The sequence below is a fragment of the Primulina tabacum genome, chromosome 8, assembly GCF_025594145.1.
Source record: "Primulina tabacum isolate GXHZ01 chromosome 8, ASM2559414v2, whole genome shotgun sequence".
NCBI lineage: Eukaryota > Viridiplantae > Streptophyta > Magnoliopsida > Lamiales > Gesneriaceae > Primulina > Primulina tabacum.
The window spans coordinates 9266034-9280997 of NC_134557.1; the positions used below are offsets into that span (position 1 = coordinate 9266034).

At 33.2% G+C, this 14964-nt stretch overlaps 2 protein-coding genes across 3 annotated transcripts; one reads left to right on the forward strand and one right to left on the reverse strand.

Annotated features, from left to right (window-relative positions):
• The first annotated feature begins 2213 nt into the window (after positions 1-2213).
• On the forward strand, positions 2214-6511 carry LOC142553640 (1-acyl-sn-glycerol-3-phosphate acyltransferase 2-like). Of its 2 annotated transcripts, none has more exons than XM_075664035.1 (11): positions 2214-2556; positions 3102-3224; positions 3332-3371; positions 3501-3574; positions 4216-4275; positions 4488-4565; positions 4658-4816; positions 5199-5324; positions 5615-5707; positions 5864-5950; positions 6043-6511. In XM_075664035.1, exons 1-11 carry the CDS (start codon positions 2479-2481, stop codon positions 6256-6258), a joined length of 1134 nt encoding a protein of 377 aa, XP_075520150.1. In that variant the 5' UTR covers positions 2214-2478; the 3' UTR covers positions 6259-6511. The 2 variants fall into 2 exon arrangements, with proteins under 2 accessions (XP_075520150.1, XP_075520151.1); XM_075664036.1 differs by having other exon boundaries at positions 6169-6511.
• A 4351-nt stretch (positions 6512-10862) lies between these two features.
• Positions 10863-14116, reverse strand: LOC142553641 (ADP,ATP carrier protein, mitochondrial-like). The gene is made up of 4 exons (XM_075664038.1): positions 13978-14116; positions 12184-12705; positions 11709-12099; positions 10863-11355 (listed from the first exon to the last, which is right to left on the reverse strand). Exons 2-4 carry the CDS (start codon positions 12684-12686, stop codon positions 11059-11061), a joined length of 1191 nt encoding a protein of 396 aa, XP_075520153.1. The 5' UTR covers positions 12687-12705; positions 13978-14116; the 3' UTR covers positions 10863-11058.
• Positions 14117-14964: the final 848 nt, after the last annotated feature.

Here is a 14964-nt window from a genome sequence, read left to right on the forward strand (position 1 = left end):
CTTGGAGATGCTGTGAGAATTAAAGAGAAGCTAACAAAATGCAACAACCGAGCCACTTTCTTTCTTTCTTTCTTTTTCTTCTTCTTTTAAAAAATCTTGCCCCATGGGCATGACATAAAACAAAATATTTGAAAGATAATGTGAGGGTCATAAGTTTAAATTTCAGTAGAGGATAAAAACTAAATTAAACTCAGGGGACGAAGCAATGGAACACCATCATCTTCCATATTTAGTTGGTCATACTTGTTGAGGAGTAGGTCTCTTGTGAGACGGTCTTACGAATCTTTATCTGTGAGACGGTTTTACGAATCTTTATCTGTGAGACGGATCAGTCATACCGATATTTACAGTAAAAAGTAATACTCTTAGTAAAAAAAAGTAATACTTTTTCATGGATGACCCAAATAAGAGATTCGTCTCACAAAATACGATCCGTGATACTGTCTCAAACAAGTTTTTGTCTTGAGTTAGAGAGATTGTCCATAACGAAAGAGTTCTCTTAGCATCTTTTCGAACTTTATCATCGATCATTGATATTTCTCAATCAGTCAATATATAAATAAATTACAGTATCTTGTGAGCATACTTTTAATACATCAGTAGAAATTTCACCTTTGAACGTTCGATATTTAGGTTTGTCTTCTGAAGATATACGAATCTTATATGTGCGCCGTCTAAAGCCCCTGAATACTCCTATCATTAAAAAAACTGTCATAAGTATATTGTAAGATATAAACTAACTTATATAAAATATAATAAACTAATTAAAATACCTTAAAATATTTCCTTCTCTCATCCGCAGAGTCATCAGACACTGCCTCGGGTTTCTTAAGTATTTCTCCTTGAAGGATAATTAGAGCATTTATCACTTTTTAAAATTATCTACTAATTATTTCTCCGGGACGTTCAAAAATTATGTTCATATGTCGACGTTGAAATAATAAACTTATTATGATTTTCTATACATTTAAGAACAATGATCCAAAACCAATTTACTAATAGCAGTATGTTCAACAAAAAAGATAACATTATTATGTATTTTTTTTTCTTGGTCAGTTTTCTTGTTAAACTTAATCTTGTCATGACTACAAATATATTGAAAAGAATATATATTAGCTGGTTTATACCCAACAAATTCACACAACAATTTGCTAAAGACTCGGTCATTGGCCAATTTGGCTCATGCGACAATTCTTGCGCCCAACTTCTGTAAAGTCTGATTTATGCAAAGCCCGCCAACAAAAGAATCACATTATATGTGTATAACCCAATTTTAAAGTCCGTCTTATGTTGGTTTGCATGATTGGAGACGTTGATTCATGATGCATGATTGATGATCATGGAATATTGCCAAACAGCACGAAAGATTTGAACAACAATTGACAGAAGTTATCAGATGAGGTGCTTGCAAACTCATTAGCAAAAAACTACGATAAAGCTCTGCAAATTCTCTCAATTAATTGTTCGCTTATTTCTATTTTCAGCAGTTGAATTCTTCGAGTTTTTCAGCATGATCTTCTAGTTTTTTTTTTGTGAAAATGTTGCTCAAATTCATAATAACATAATTAAATTTTATGTTTTTCATGGATCTTTTCTGTATTTTTCACTTTATTTCTCAACAAAATTCTTATCTTTGAAGTAACGTTGAGAGAATTATAACAAATACTTGAATCGGGACACAACACGTTTAATCATATTAATCAGATTAATCACAAATCTAAAACGATCAACTTGACACATCCCACAATTTTATGTGCAAACAATATGGATATGTTAAAATAATTAAATATATCAATTTCATTGTGTTACATTTTTTTAATTATCGTAACAAAAAAATCTTACGATATAAATCAATAACTTTAAACTTCTATCGTATTATTTAAAAGTTCGTAAAACAAATTATATGACATGTATTTATATCTTTTTAAAATAAATTTAGCCAATTCATTTTAAAAAAATAAAAATAAATTTAGTTAAAATGTAAAAATTTGTGTGAGACAGTGTCACGGGTCATTGTGAGACGAATATCTTATTTGGGTCATCTATGAAAAAGTATTACTTTTTATACTAAAAGTATTATTTTTATTGTGAATATTGGTAGGATTGACCCGTTTCACAGATAAAAATTCACGAAACCGTCTCACGAAATACTATTCTAGTCAAAAACACTCTAAATGAATATATTAATTTTCAAATCTCCATAGGTCATATTGCAAATATTCAGAATCTCTGTGGAAGAGTGACAATAATATCTTTTGATTAGTGGCGGTTGATGCAGACGGCGCAAGTTAGTGTTTTCCGTTGGTATCGCTAAACGAATTCCTCGTTCCACCGAATTCATATAAACGGTCAGATGCCCAGCAAGTTTGCATTATCTCCTTCTATTTCTCCCTGCGATCCATCAATTCTCAGTGCGTGAATCAAACGAAAAATTCACTAATCAAGCTAAATCCGGGGCTGCATTGGGTGTACGCTGCAATGGCGGTCGCAGCTGCAGTGATTCTGCCAATAGGTCTCCTCTTCCTTGTTTCTGGCCTCATTATCAATGTCTTTCAGGTATATCGGCCTACCGATGTTTGGGTTACCAGTGCTCCTGATTAGTGCGTGAAGCGTATGGATTTTTCTGTGAATATTCATTTATTTATTGTTTTGCCCCTTTCCTGGTTCAAAAAATGTTTGGATCATCATTGTTTTAACTGAGATTTGGATGTTGGTGCTTTATGCGTTTCATTTGGTCATGAATTTGATAACATGTTCTGCTTTTGTTTATCAAGGAAATAACATCTGCTGCAGGATTATTTGAATCCTTAACCATAAATTCATATGGCAATGGAGCCCAAGTTTTTGTAAAGAGACAGAAATGAAAATTGGAAATTTTTGGGTGTCAATCATATTTTGTGGCCTGAGACCTTTTTTGCCCTGACTTTGAGTCATTCCTCAAGTTTTCATGCAATCCACTTTTATCAAAAAAAGATGACATTAAAGCAGGACATTTTTTGTAGGTTGTAACGTTTGTTCGATTATATGCTGCACATCCATCTTTCCTAACCTCTTACAGTCACAAAATTTATTGCTCGTATTAATTTTATATTTATTTTCAGGCCATTGTGTTCGTTCTTGTTCGTCCACTGTCAAAAAGTGCTTACAGAAGGTTCAACAAAATAATTATAGAACTGCTTTGGTTGGAACCCATCTGGCTTCTTGACTGGTGGGCAAACATTAAGGTATTTTGCAGTTTCCAATAAAAATGAAATAAAATCAACGAGGCACACTTCATTTGTACCATTACATTCTACATCAACTATATGACTGGTTGACTACTGGTGGACAGGTTGAGCTGTATGCAGATCAAGAAACTTTCGAATTACTGGGTAACAAAATTTTTTGTGCCTTCTGCTGGATTCCAAGCATGCAAGTTTTTTTTGTTTGGACTTTCAAATAAATTTGTCATGCTTAAGAAAGTCCGTCAAATTGGTATATAAACTTTCTGCTAATCGCAGGTAAAGAACACGCTCTTCTCATTTGTAACCACAGAAGTGATATTGACTGGATTGTCGGATGGGTCTTAGCTCAGGTTTTTACTCATCTGACTTAAAACTTCATGTTTTCACTAATTATATCCTAATTAATTAACTTTTGTGATGGAAATCAATTCCAAAAATATTTTAATCTACTTAATTTCTGAAAAAACCTGATAATCCTTTTCTTCCTAAGTCGGGTATTATAGGCTAAATAAAGTAGTCGAATTTTCGGAATTTGTGTAACTACAGAGTACGAACAGATTCTAGGCCCGTGAGCATAAATCAGATAAAGAATACTTCACTCAATTTATACCAAGTGGCACACCAAATATAATATACTGGTGATGGATATTATAACAGATAATTAAATTTTATGAGTTGGCCAATCTAGTTTCTTTACTTTACTCCATCCAAGTCCAAGTAAACAATATTATAAATCTTTAAGGCACTGAATGATTGAAAAAGTTCCATATTTCTGTAACGTGAAGAGTTCCATGTGTGAAGTTTCATACATTCTCCATGATAGTGTAGTCATTTAACATCTTGATTCATAGCTACGCAGTTATGCGGTATCAATCCCTTAACCATAACTCCATCAAATGTATATTTTCCTGTGATTAAACACTTAGAGTTTACATCTACATGTGCTGGATTACTATTTTTTTAATGGCTGTTTCTCGTTTTAAATTCGCAGCGTGCGGGTTGCCTTGGCAGCGCACTAGCTATAATTAAGAAAGAAGCAAAGTTCCTGCCTGTGAGTTTTTTCATTCATCAGTTTTTTGAAATCTATGAGTGAAGTTCTATACGGGTGATCTCTTCTGGCTAGAATTGATAATCTCGCATAAATGTCTTCTTACATTTTCTTCTAACAAATACATAGTAATCAGAATATACTTGGATTGAGGTGTTCAAATTCCTGTGTTGAGCTCAAGTTTTATAAATTACAATTTACGTAAGCAAATACAGGTTATAGGTTGGTCAATGTGGTTTTCTGGCTATATTTTTCTTGAGAGAAATTGGGCCAAAGATGAGAGCACACTGAAGGTGTGTGTGGAACACTTCTTTCATCTAGAATGTAGAATACTAATCACAGCGTAGTGCCTATTAATTCTTATCTTTTATCTTTTGCTATGCAGTCAGGATTTGAAGGGCTAAATGATTTTCCCATGCCATTTTGGTTGGCTCTTTTTGTTGAAGGAACACGGTTTACGGAGTCAAAGCTTCTAGCAGCCCAAGACTATGCCATGTCTGCTGGGTTGCCTGTTCCAAGAAACGTTTTGATTCCTCGTACTAAGGTTATGGTCATTAATTTTTGTCGGAAAGTACAAAATTCAGATTTTGAAGATGTATTATTCCAACTTAGACTGAATCAGGGCATTCTTATGTTCAGATTTTAGAATAATAGTTTTTCATATGAATTTAGGTATTTCAACCTCTCAATGATTTGGGTCCTAACTTTTCCTATGACTGAAATTTTGATTTCATGTCCAACTTTGGACATCATCAAAATGTTCTAGGAGTCAGAACTGAATTCCAACTTATTTTTGTTGTTCTCTTTCAAACAATTATCTTTCGACTCTACAAACCTTGGCATATATGTCTGGTCCAAGTGCATATTTGGACGATAATTTTATGATAGTGCTTAAACATTATTTTCTCCTTGTTATTCTTGTCCAGGGTTTTGTTGCAGCAGTAACTCATTTACGCTCATTCGTTCCTGTTATCTACAACATTACAGTGGCTATCCCAAAAAGTGAGCCACGACCAACACTGTTGAGAATTTTCAGGGGACGCTCTTCTGTGGTAAGCCAACTTTGAAATTTTGCAAGAGATTCACAACTATATAAAAAGCCAAAGCTAGCGTTCTCATCTGCTTCCTGAATCTCTCAGGTCTACGCATCAGACATGTATTATATTTTTTAGTAGTAAATATCAACAATAGAATTATTTTTTTAATAGTGAACAAAGGTTTTCCATTTATTTCACCTTAGGACATCTCATTTCTTCTGTCATTTGGATTGGAAATTTTTATGGAGCACATTGTTTTCCAAATTCCCAGAAACTTTGTTTATTTCTAATATATGTTAATGCAGGTACACGTACATATTGAACGACGTCTAATGCAAGAATTGCCTGAAACAGGCAATGAGATTTCACAATGGTGCAAAGATATTTGGGTAGCAAAGGTGATGCTTTCTACAATTTTTATATGTTGAGAAAATTTGGCTGCCAAAGCACTAGTATTGGATATGACTAGGATCCACACACATTTATGTGCAAATTAATAAAATATTTATCTGCTTTCGCCTAAATTGATAGTGAAAGTTTTTCTCGTAAACCAGGATGCTTTATTAGAAGGACATCTTGCCAAAGACACGTTCGGTGAGAACATACGCCATGACATTGGCAGACCAAAGAAATCTTTACTGGTAAAAAAAATGTTTCTACATGGCAAACCGATGTGCAAATGATTTCACTTACTGCTTTAAAATTACATACTAAAATACCTCAATTTACTCAGGTTGTCGTCTTCTGGTCATGCATCCTCATTTTTGCCGCTGTGACAGTTTTTGAATTGTGTCCATTCTCATGGACAGAAGTTGCTGCTTTTGCAGTTTTCTTGGCCCTAATTACGATCCTCATGCAGATTTTCATCACCGTTTCACAGTCGGAATATTCTGATCCTCCAAAGGCACGACAGCCGGATCCCTTGATGCAGACACTTTTGGAAAGCTGAGATGACGTCAATTAAGTTTATTTGTTCAATTTATTTGTTTATCCGATCCCCAAGTAAGCATACGTTATTCTTTTGTAAACTACTGTGCCGGAATGTAATGGTGTGGGAAATTGTGTGTTTTCTGCAGCATGTGATATTGCTTTGCAAATTAGTTTTTAACGAGTGTTCCTCTGTAAAATTGTAACATGTTTCATTGCTTTGCAAGCTGTTGTTTACCCTTTTTTTTTAATACGAATTTAGAACCTTGAATGAATATTTTAGTCTTATTGGCAAAATTAAGGGTAAGAAATTAGTTTCTATATGTTTTAGCTCTTTTGAGTAAATAGCTAGACGTGTCAAAAGGTGACGGCGGGGCGGACCAGCCCGCCACCAGCCGTAACCCGCCATTAGGTGGGGTGGAGCGGACCTCTAAATGGCCAACCCAGTCCAACCCACCTTGGGCCGTAGGTTAGACGGGCCGACCCGTTTATTTTTTTAAGAAAAAATACTATCACAGTAAACATAGAAGCATAAAATACTTAAAAGCATTGAAATAAGAATTAAGAAATTATACAACATAATTCATACAAAGGTAAAGTGTTTAAACTAAACATGAGAAATTAAAAAAATACTATAAAATCAATTTCATTAAATTTCATTCTATCTTGATTTTCTACATTAGCACATAGATTCAGATTTTACTAGAGTGAGTGATGGAGGTGAGGCGCAGGAGAAAAATAAGGAAGAGATAAAATAAGAGAGTGATGGAGGTGCATGAAACTTATTCTTTATATAAAACTTAAAAATATAAAATTCTACTCTAAGCCCGTTCCGTCTTGACCCGCAACTCAAAGGGGCTCAACCCGTTTGGCCCGTCTCCAAACGGTATGCTATTTTATCAACCCAACCAGCTCAATTTTTATAGCGGAGCGAACCATCCCGACGGGCCTGACCCATTTGACAAGTCTATAAATAGCATATCTCTTGAGAGATGATGGTCTCTCGGATATTTATTCGTGAGTCAATCATGTCCATATTTATATTAAAAAATAATAATATTTTTTTCATAAAAAGTAATAGTTTTTTATGACTTATATAGAATATTCATCTTATAAAATTTATTTGTGAGACCGTCTCACAGAAATTTATGTGTTAAGGTAAATTGATATGACTGATTAGGGTATTGTTGGCTCCTTTGGCTCTTAAGTATCCCAATTCAATCTATGACATAATTGAATATATGTTTATGGTGTACGACTCCACGTCTTATTGCGAAGGTTTTATATCGTATACTCGAGTACTCTTCCATCATATTAGATTTTGAAAAATTACTTTTTCTCTATACATATATATATTTTAAAAATGATTTCAATTTTTTAAAATAATATAATACAACGATTGAATCACATGTTTTGAGCAAATAAACGTCATTTTTAAAAAAAAAAATAACAAGAAGGTTAAAAGGGAGATCAAGGGGAGTACAATAATGCTATGACAATTCTTACTCCCCTCTAATCAATCATCATGTCTTGATCGATGTGAGTTGCATAATGCTATGATAATACTTAGCCCCATTAACTTTTAAGTTTAAGTTAAAAAACTATCCAAATATTTTTGCCAAAAAAAAAAAAACGATAGTGAGGGAGCTCAACATGCTTTGATGGTGGAAACAACTGACTCGTAGTGATAATGTGGGTGATCAATGTGCTGCGAAGGTGGTGGTGAGGCATATGGCTTGTATGCTGCCGCCATTCGAGTGCTGGCGGCGATGCAGATTGTCAATGCACATATGAACATTTTACGAGCTTCCATATTTAGAAGCTCCAACTTTACTGAGAAGAGATTATCTACAAGTCAGTGATTTTTGGTATCAGGAATAAAGACACCTTTTATAGTTATCAATCTGTCCCAATTGCTTTATTTTAATGGGAAGAAAATAAGACACCCCTTTATGTCTTCGCTCAACCTATACATGTGCCCAAGTGGTAATTCATTAATTTAATATGATTTTTTTTATTACAACACGCGCAGGGAGGGGGATTGAACCAGGGGAGGGAAGCCAGCTAATCTGGTTGATGAGACCACTGGGCTACAAGCACGGTCTCATTAATTTAATATGATTTGAGTACCAAGAAAAAAAGAAAAGAAACAAAAACTTTTTTTTTTTTTAACTGAATTTGGGGTCAGAAAAGAGAGAACTATTTATTGCAGTTTAGATGTAATAATAATTGAAATCGATTTGAAATACAGGTTAAACATATATAGATTTATTATTTATATTGTGACGTAAAATATGGGGAGTACAAGTAAGAAATTGAATAGTACAACTATCTATTCAACCGTACTTCAGTATAGATAATGCCAAGTTGTATATTGACTTCTAATATGTTACTTAGGTTAGTTGGTGATGGTACATGTCATTCTTGAAATCTTGCAAGAATATAGATTCCAAACGATGACAAAACTTGTGTGAGACGATCTCATGTGTCGTATTTTGTGAGACGGATCTCTTATTTGGATCATCCATGTAAAAATATTATTTTTTTATGCTAAGAGTATTACTTTTTATTGTGAATATCAGTAAGGTTGACCCGTCTCACAAATAAAGATTCGTGAGACCGTCTCACAAGAGACCTACTCTCAAATGATACAAATAGTTGAGTTCGATTTATGAGTATTTTATATCCAATAATTTATATTTATTTTTACATTTGAATCCATATACTTTATTATCATATATATGAAATGAATAAAAATCATTGTATGCAACCTTAAGGTGATAGCGTTGATATAGTCACACTATAACATGTATTTGCAAAATAAAATAAAAATAATAATAATAACGAAGAGCACTCACATTCGTGTATCAAATGAAAATATAATAAGATTAGATTTCTAAATCATGTACAGTTTTTGTTTGACTACATCAATAGCATTTAATTTTTATTATAAATTCCTAATTTTTTTTAAAACTAAAAAGAGATAGCTCACTGAATATTTCTCAATAAATTTAATGTAAAACCCCATATAGAAATAAGCTGACTTATTCCTTCCTACACATGGTTAACTACAATGTTTATTTCATTATAATCCACAATTTGCTTAATATCATTCATCGTCCTATTTTTTTATTTATCGAAATTGCAATATTCTAGACAACACTTGTTTTAGTCATGATTTCTTTTATATTCTTCTCATTCAAGTATAATGACAGCAAAATAAGATTAAATAGTAAATGTTAGTTGGCATTGATACGACTAACACCAATCTATATCTATATGTATATATCTATCTATATTATATATAAAAGTATGGATAGTTGAAAAGTTTTTCAATTGTGAACGGACATAATTATCCTTAACATGTTTTCTTATTTTCATTGTCAAGTAACATATGTGGTAATTGTACAATTAATCTATTAATTAATAATTAACATTAATTAACCACATTTTATGGTTATGGTTTTGTGTTTGACTTTCTACCCTAATCTTTTTTTACATATAAAAGTGTGGATCATTGATTTATTTTTCAATTCAATCCAATTGTGAAAAAACACAAATATCCTCCTTATTAATAAAAATCCAAAAACTCAATAAGGATATATATGTAAAATAAATTGCTAATAAATTATCAGTACTACAATTACATTGATTGTTGTAATTTATATCATTTCAAGAATAAAATGTAACTCCTAATTAATTTTCTCAAATAATTTATCTTTATACTACCTTTAAATATTCTATCTTTTTAATTTTCTCTCTACATCATATTTTATTATTTTAATGCAAATTTGTAATTGTGAAAAGACACAAGTGTCCAGATATATTTTTAAAAAAAATTGTTTCAATTTATCTGATTCTATATATTATGCTAATTATAATTTATTATATATCATAAAATTAACAATTTGAATTTTAATTTGACAAAAATTCGAAAGTAAATTATATAAGTCCTTAATTAATTTATTCGTCTAATATAACAATAATATAAACTCAAATAAATAATAAAATGCTTCAAATTATTTTTTTAAGAAATCAAAATTTTTATTTTTATCATATAATTGTTATTTACGTGTATCACACGTGCTTCATGCTATTAATAAAAATACGAGAAAAAAGATAGAATATAATGATACAGCTAAAAATTAAAAAAAAAATTATAGAGTAAGGTAACTCGAAGTCTCGAACTCCATTTTATGTTGCATATACCCTCCAACACAAAATAGACTACAAATAATAACCGAATTAGATTTGTAAAAACCCTTGCTTGAGAACAATATATGAAAAAACAAACAATTTCATATAGGGTAAAAGTAGAAAAAAAGAAGAAAGCAATTTTTCTAAAAAAATAAGCACACATTTCTTTTATGAAGAATAAATGAAATTAAAATCAATGTAATTTTTGTGCATATGCACATGAAGCATGATCAGGATGGATATCAAAAATATGTATTCATCCTAAATTAGAAAGAATTACTAAAATGGTAACAGTGGAGAAGCACAATTGACAAAAATAAAATGTAAAAAACAATCATATGTTGTACTCTGGAAAGGATGCTAAAGTAGATGTATCTGATTGATCCGTAACTAACTTGAATCACATCTCATAAAATCAAAATCAAGATCTCAGCATAAGTCGATCTCTTCCTTTATAAGGCCACAGCAACAAAACATCCTTCAAGACAAAAATATATATAACCAAAGTTTTGGGTTCAAACCCCTCAAATTATTCAAATCGCGTAAAATTTCACATTTAATGAATTCTCAGACTACCAACAAAAAGATTTTCATCACCATCTATTTCATATGTGGTGTTAGGAAATTAAGCTCCACCAGAGCCATATTTCTTTCCAAAGACAATCACCTGAAGCTTGTCGTAACCTGCAAGCACACCAGCACCAGCTACGGCACGAAGGATGTTTGCACCAGCACCCTTGAATAAAGATTTAGCACCCTCGTTCTTAAGAATTTGAGTAAACGCATCCATAGAGCTCTTGTATTTCACGGCTTCACCAGATGTCATCATCATTCTTCTGCGTACCGTGTCAATAGGGTAAGAGGCAAGCCCAGCACCATTTGTGATAAGCCAACCGAGTGCAAAGCTGGCAAAGAAACTATCCTGTAATCATGTAAACAAGGAAATCTCAGCAAAATTCTGGAGCAGCAAAATATCAATCAAAACTCAGAGACTTGGCTTTCGCCTTAATAATTGGTTTTACGAAATGGATGTCATTGTGGATTTCAGATTATTCTAAGAATTATGTGATCCATTTGTTTAAAATGATAGCTACAGAAGTTGAAACCCATAGGATTGAAAATTTTCCTACAAATGCATCGATTATAAACAATGGATTTCAAATTCTTCACACAAATTTTTCAATAGGAACAAAATATGACTTCTTTCACAGTGAGCCTCGTGAATGATATACTTTACTAAAACTATCACAACCAGTAGGTAGAGGGTACATGAACCTGCAAGGATCCAGTCAGGAGTACTGGCTTCAAGGAATCGTACATTCCAAAGTACAGACCGCGATACACAATAATGCCGACACAAGAGATGTTGAATCCACGATAAAGACCAGCAATACCATCAGATTGCAGGGTCTTTCTATAAACATCGACCAAACCATTAAATTGCCTATCACCTCCTCCCTTCTTTGCAGCCTTGGCATCATTGGCAAGACGAGTTCGAGCATAATCCAAGGAGTAGACAAAGAGCAGTGAGGAAGCACCAGCGGCACCACCAGATGCAAGGTTGCCCGCAAACCATTTCCAGTAGCCATCTCGATCTTTTTTGAAGTTGAATAGTCTCTTAAAGTAGTCCTTGAAAGCAAAGTTCAAGGCCTGTGGAACATGTAATCTAATAATTAGCATAAACAAGCAAACAGAATGTGAAAAAGATATGCATTCAATCTTTGCGACATCAAAAAATCAAGCAGTGAACCTGAGTGGGAAGTAACGAATGACGTTAGCAGTATTTCCTCTCCACAATGATACAACTCCTTCATCCTGCATGGTTCTTTTGAAACAGTCTCCAATACCCTTGTATGGTTCTGATAGTCTACCCGACTTGATCATTTCATCTTGATTCTGGATCAAAAGCTTCACACGCTCGATCGGGGCGGCAGCAGTTTTAGACACAGCAGCTGACACTCCACCCATGAGAAAGTCAATAGCAAAGCCAGCAGCGCCTTTCTCTGAAGGAGCTTGAACAAAAACCGGTGAAGCATTTGCAGAAATCAATGACAGCTTCTGGGTCGCTGGACAGGTCATAGGATACTGTAATCCTGCATTTGTATAAGCGACATTTGAAAACCGCCTTTGATACATAACAGGCCGTTGGAATCCCCCGTATCGAGCTTGAACATCCTGGGAAAAACTGGAACTAAGATGTAGCTGGCTAGCCACCTTCTGGATGATAGTTGGGTGTTGGTGATTATCGGCCATTATGCCTGAAAATTAACTCCTGCAGGGACACAAAATAGATGATCAATTAAAGGCAAAGACTTCACTTCCAAGAGAATGCTAGTGACAAGGGCATCTTTGCAGTTTAGGGACACAGCATAATCCAGCATAGAATTCAAGACTCGAATACATACAAGAAAATCACATCAATTAGGAACATGCAATACTTGAGATGAGAAAGGCATGCATTATGTATAATCCAAGGTCCACATAAATTCTACTGTACCACTTATGTGAATATTACACATTTAGTATGCCCCACTTAAAATCCGACACTGAATGGCATGCAAAGTGCAAAAATGCAACAACATTGACATAATTAAAAATCATAACTGACATACAGCAAGGAAAAACAGTTCAAGAATACTAGAGAAACCAGAGCGGGGAAGTATAAATTAAACCAAAGAAAAACATCGACTAGATTACATCAATAAACGACTAAAATATTGTTATGGTTAGAAATTGCAAAAAAGAAGATGCTAAAACAAGACTTGTCTGTATAGAGTCTTACAGTCAAAATTATTTTCCATAATTAGATACCCACATTAGGCAGCACATTCCATAGGTAAATTATTTAGAATATGAATGTAAGCATTCATGGACGAACTTGTAGATGTGTCAGAAATGCCTTTTGCAACGAGAAACAATCATGACCAATAATTAAGTAATCAAACGTTAAACAGAAGGCCCAAAAATTATCTTCTTAATTATTATTATTATGATGATGTATTAAAAGGCAAAACAGAACCAAAAAAGCTTAAATCCCAAATCAAGCAAATACATAATCAGAGAAAGCAGAGATGGAGCTATTTAAAGCAATAATATACAATCCAGATAAAAAAAATACCACGATCAATATAAATTGTGTTGTACCAATGGGTAACCAAATAGATCTCAGAGAATAAAAGCAGCTTTAACAAGAAAGACTGTCAGCAAATCACAATCATTTCCATACATCCAATCTTATGCGTCATATAATTCAGATCTACACAACATAAACATCAACAAACGCAATCAGATCTAAATACCTAACCGCTTACAGACCTTTTCCTTCTCAGCAAATAAATGTCGAGTTCTCTCCGTATAACAGATCCGAAGAAATTTGAGTACTAGATAACATCAAACTTCTACAGAAGTAATTAAAATGAAACAAAATTCTAAATACAGAAAAAAAATTACAGTCGCACAATAGCTAAAATTTCGCTGGATCCTCAAAAAATAATAAGCATGATGAATTGAAAGCAATCAAACAATTGGAGCTAAGATTTTTTACCTTCTCTTAACTCGCCAGGGGATACGGGAACAGAAATGAAAAATGGGGAGGAAAGTGAGGAAATTCGAAGCTTTTTGTGCGGAGAGAAGCGAAAGAAGGCCGATGGCAAACAGTTGGTCCTCTCTTTATATCTCGGCAGATGGCTGACTTGCCCTATTTTGTGCGTCGTTTATTTAAATTACAACGAAAGTCCCCAAGTTTTGCGTAATTTGTAAAAAGTGAAAAATGAATATTTTAGTGGATAAAAATTGGTTATTTGGGTGAACATCAAATGAAATGATACGATGTTTTCCAAAATAGAAGGAAAAGACGCGTGTTGTGTGTGACTTAGTGTCTATAAAAATAAACAATAAATATGAGTCTACTGGTTGGGATGAAACATACTCTTGCTCGATGAATATGAGTTAAAGATTGGGTTGATCGGGTTGATTCGGGTTCAGATTTGGGTTGAGAGTTTTCGGGTTGGCTCGGGTTCGGATTGGGTTCGGGTTGAGCAATTTTTGAATAGTATTATTGCTCAATCCGATCCAACCCACCTGAATTGACACCCTAACTTACGAGAAAATTAATTAACTAGTAGATAGTTTATTATGCGTTATATGTTTTTAAATGTTTTATTATGTGTTTCTAAGTCTTTCAGATATAAAGATGTTATTGGTGACGAGGGGAAACAAGGCAGTCTAATAAAAAAAATTATGAAATGGTGGACAATAACATATTTTTATTATTAAAAATATATTTTATGTTATATGATAATTAGTTTCCTACGATTTTTATGCATATTCATAAAAAAAATTATTTGAAGTAAGAAATCATTTTTTTTTTTTTGGTAACAAATCAATTAGCATGACTTTTACTCTTTGAAACGTGAGTAAATTTCATGCCATGAATGTGTTCATTAAAATTATGAAATGAAAATAATATTTTGATGTTATATGTGTATTTGTGGTAGCTTCGGCTAGTGCAGACTGTATCAGACTGATGGTA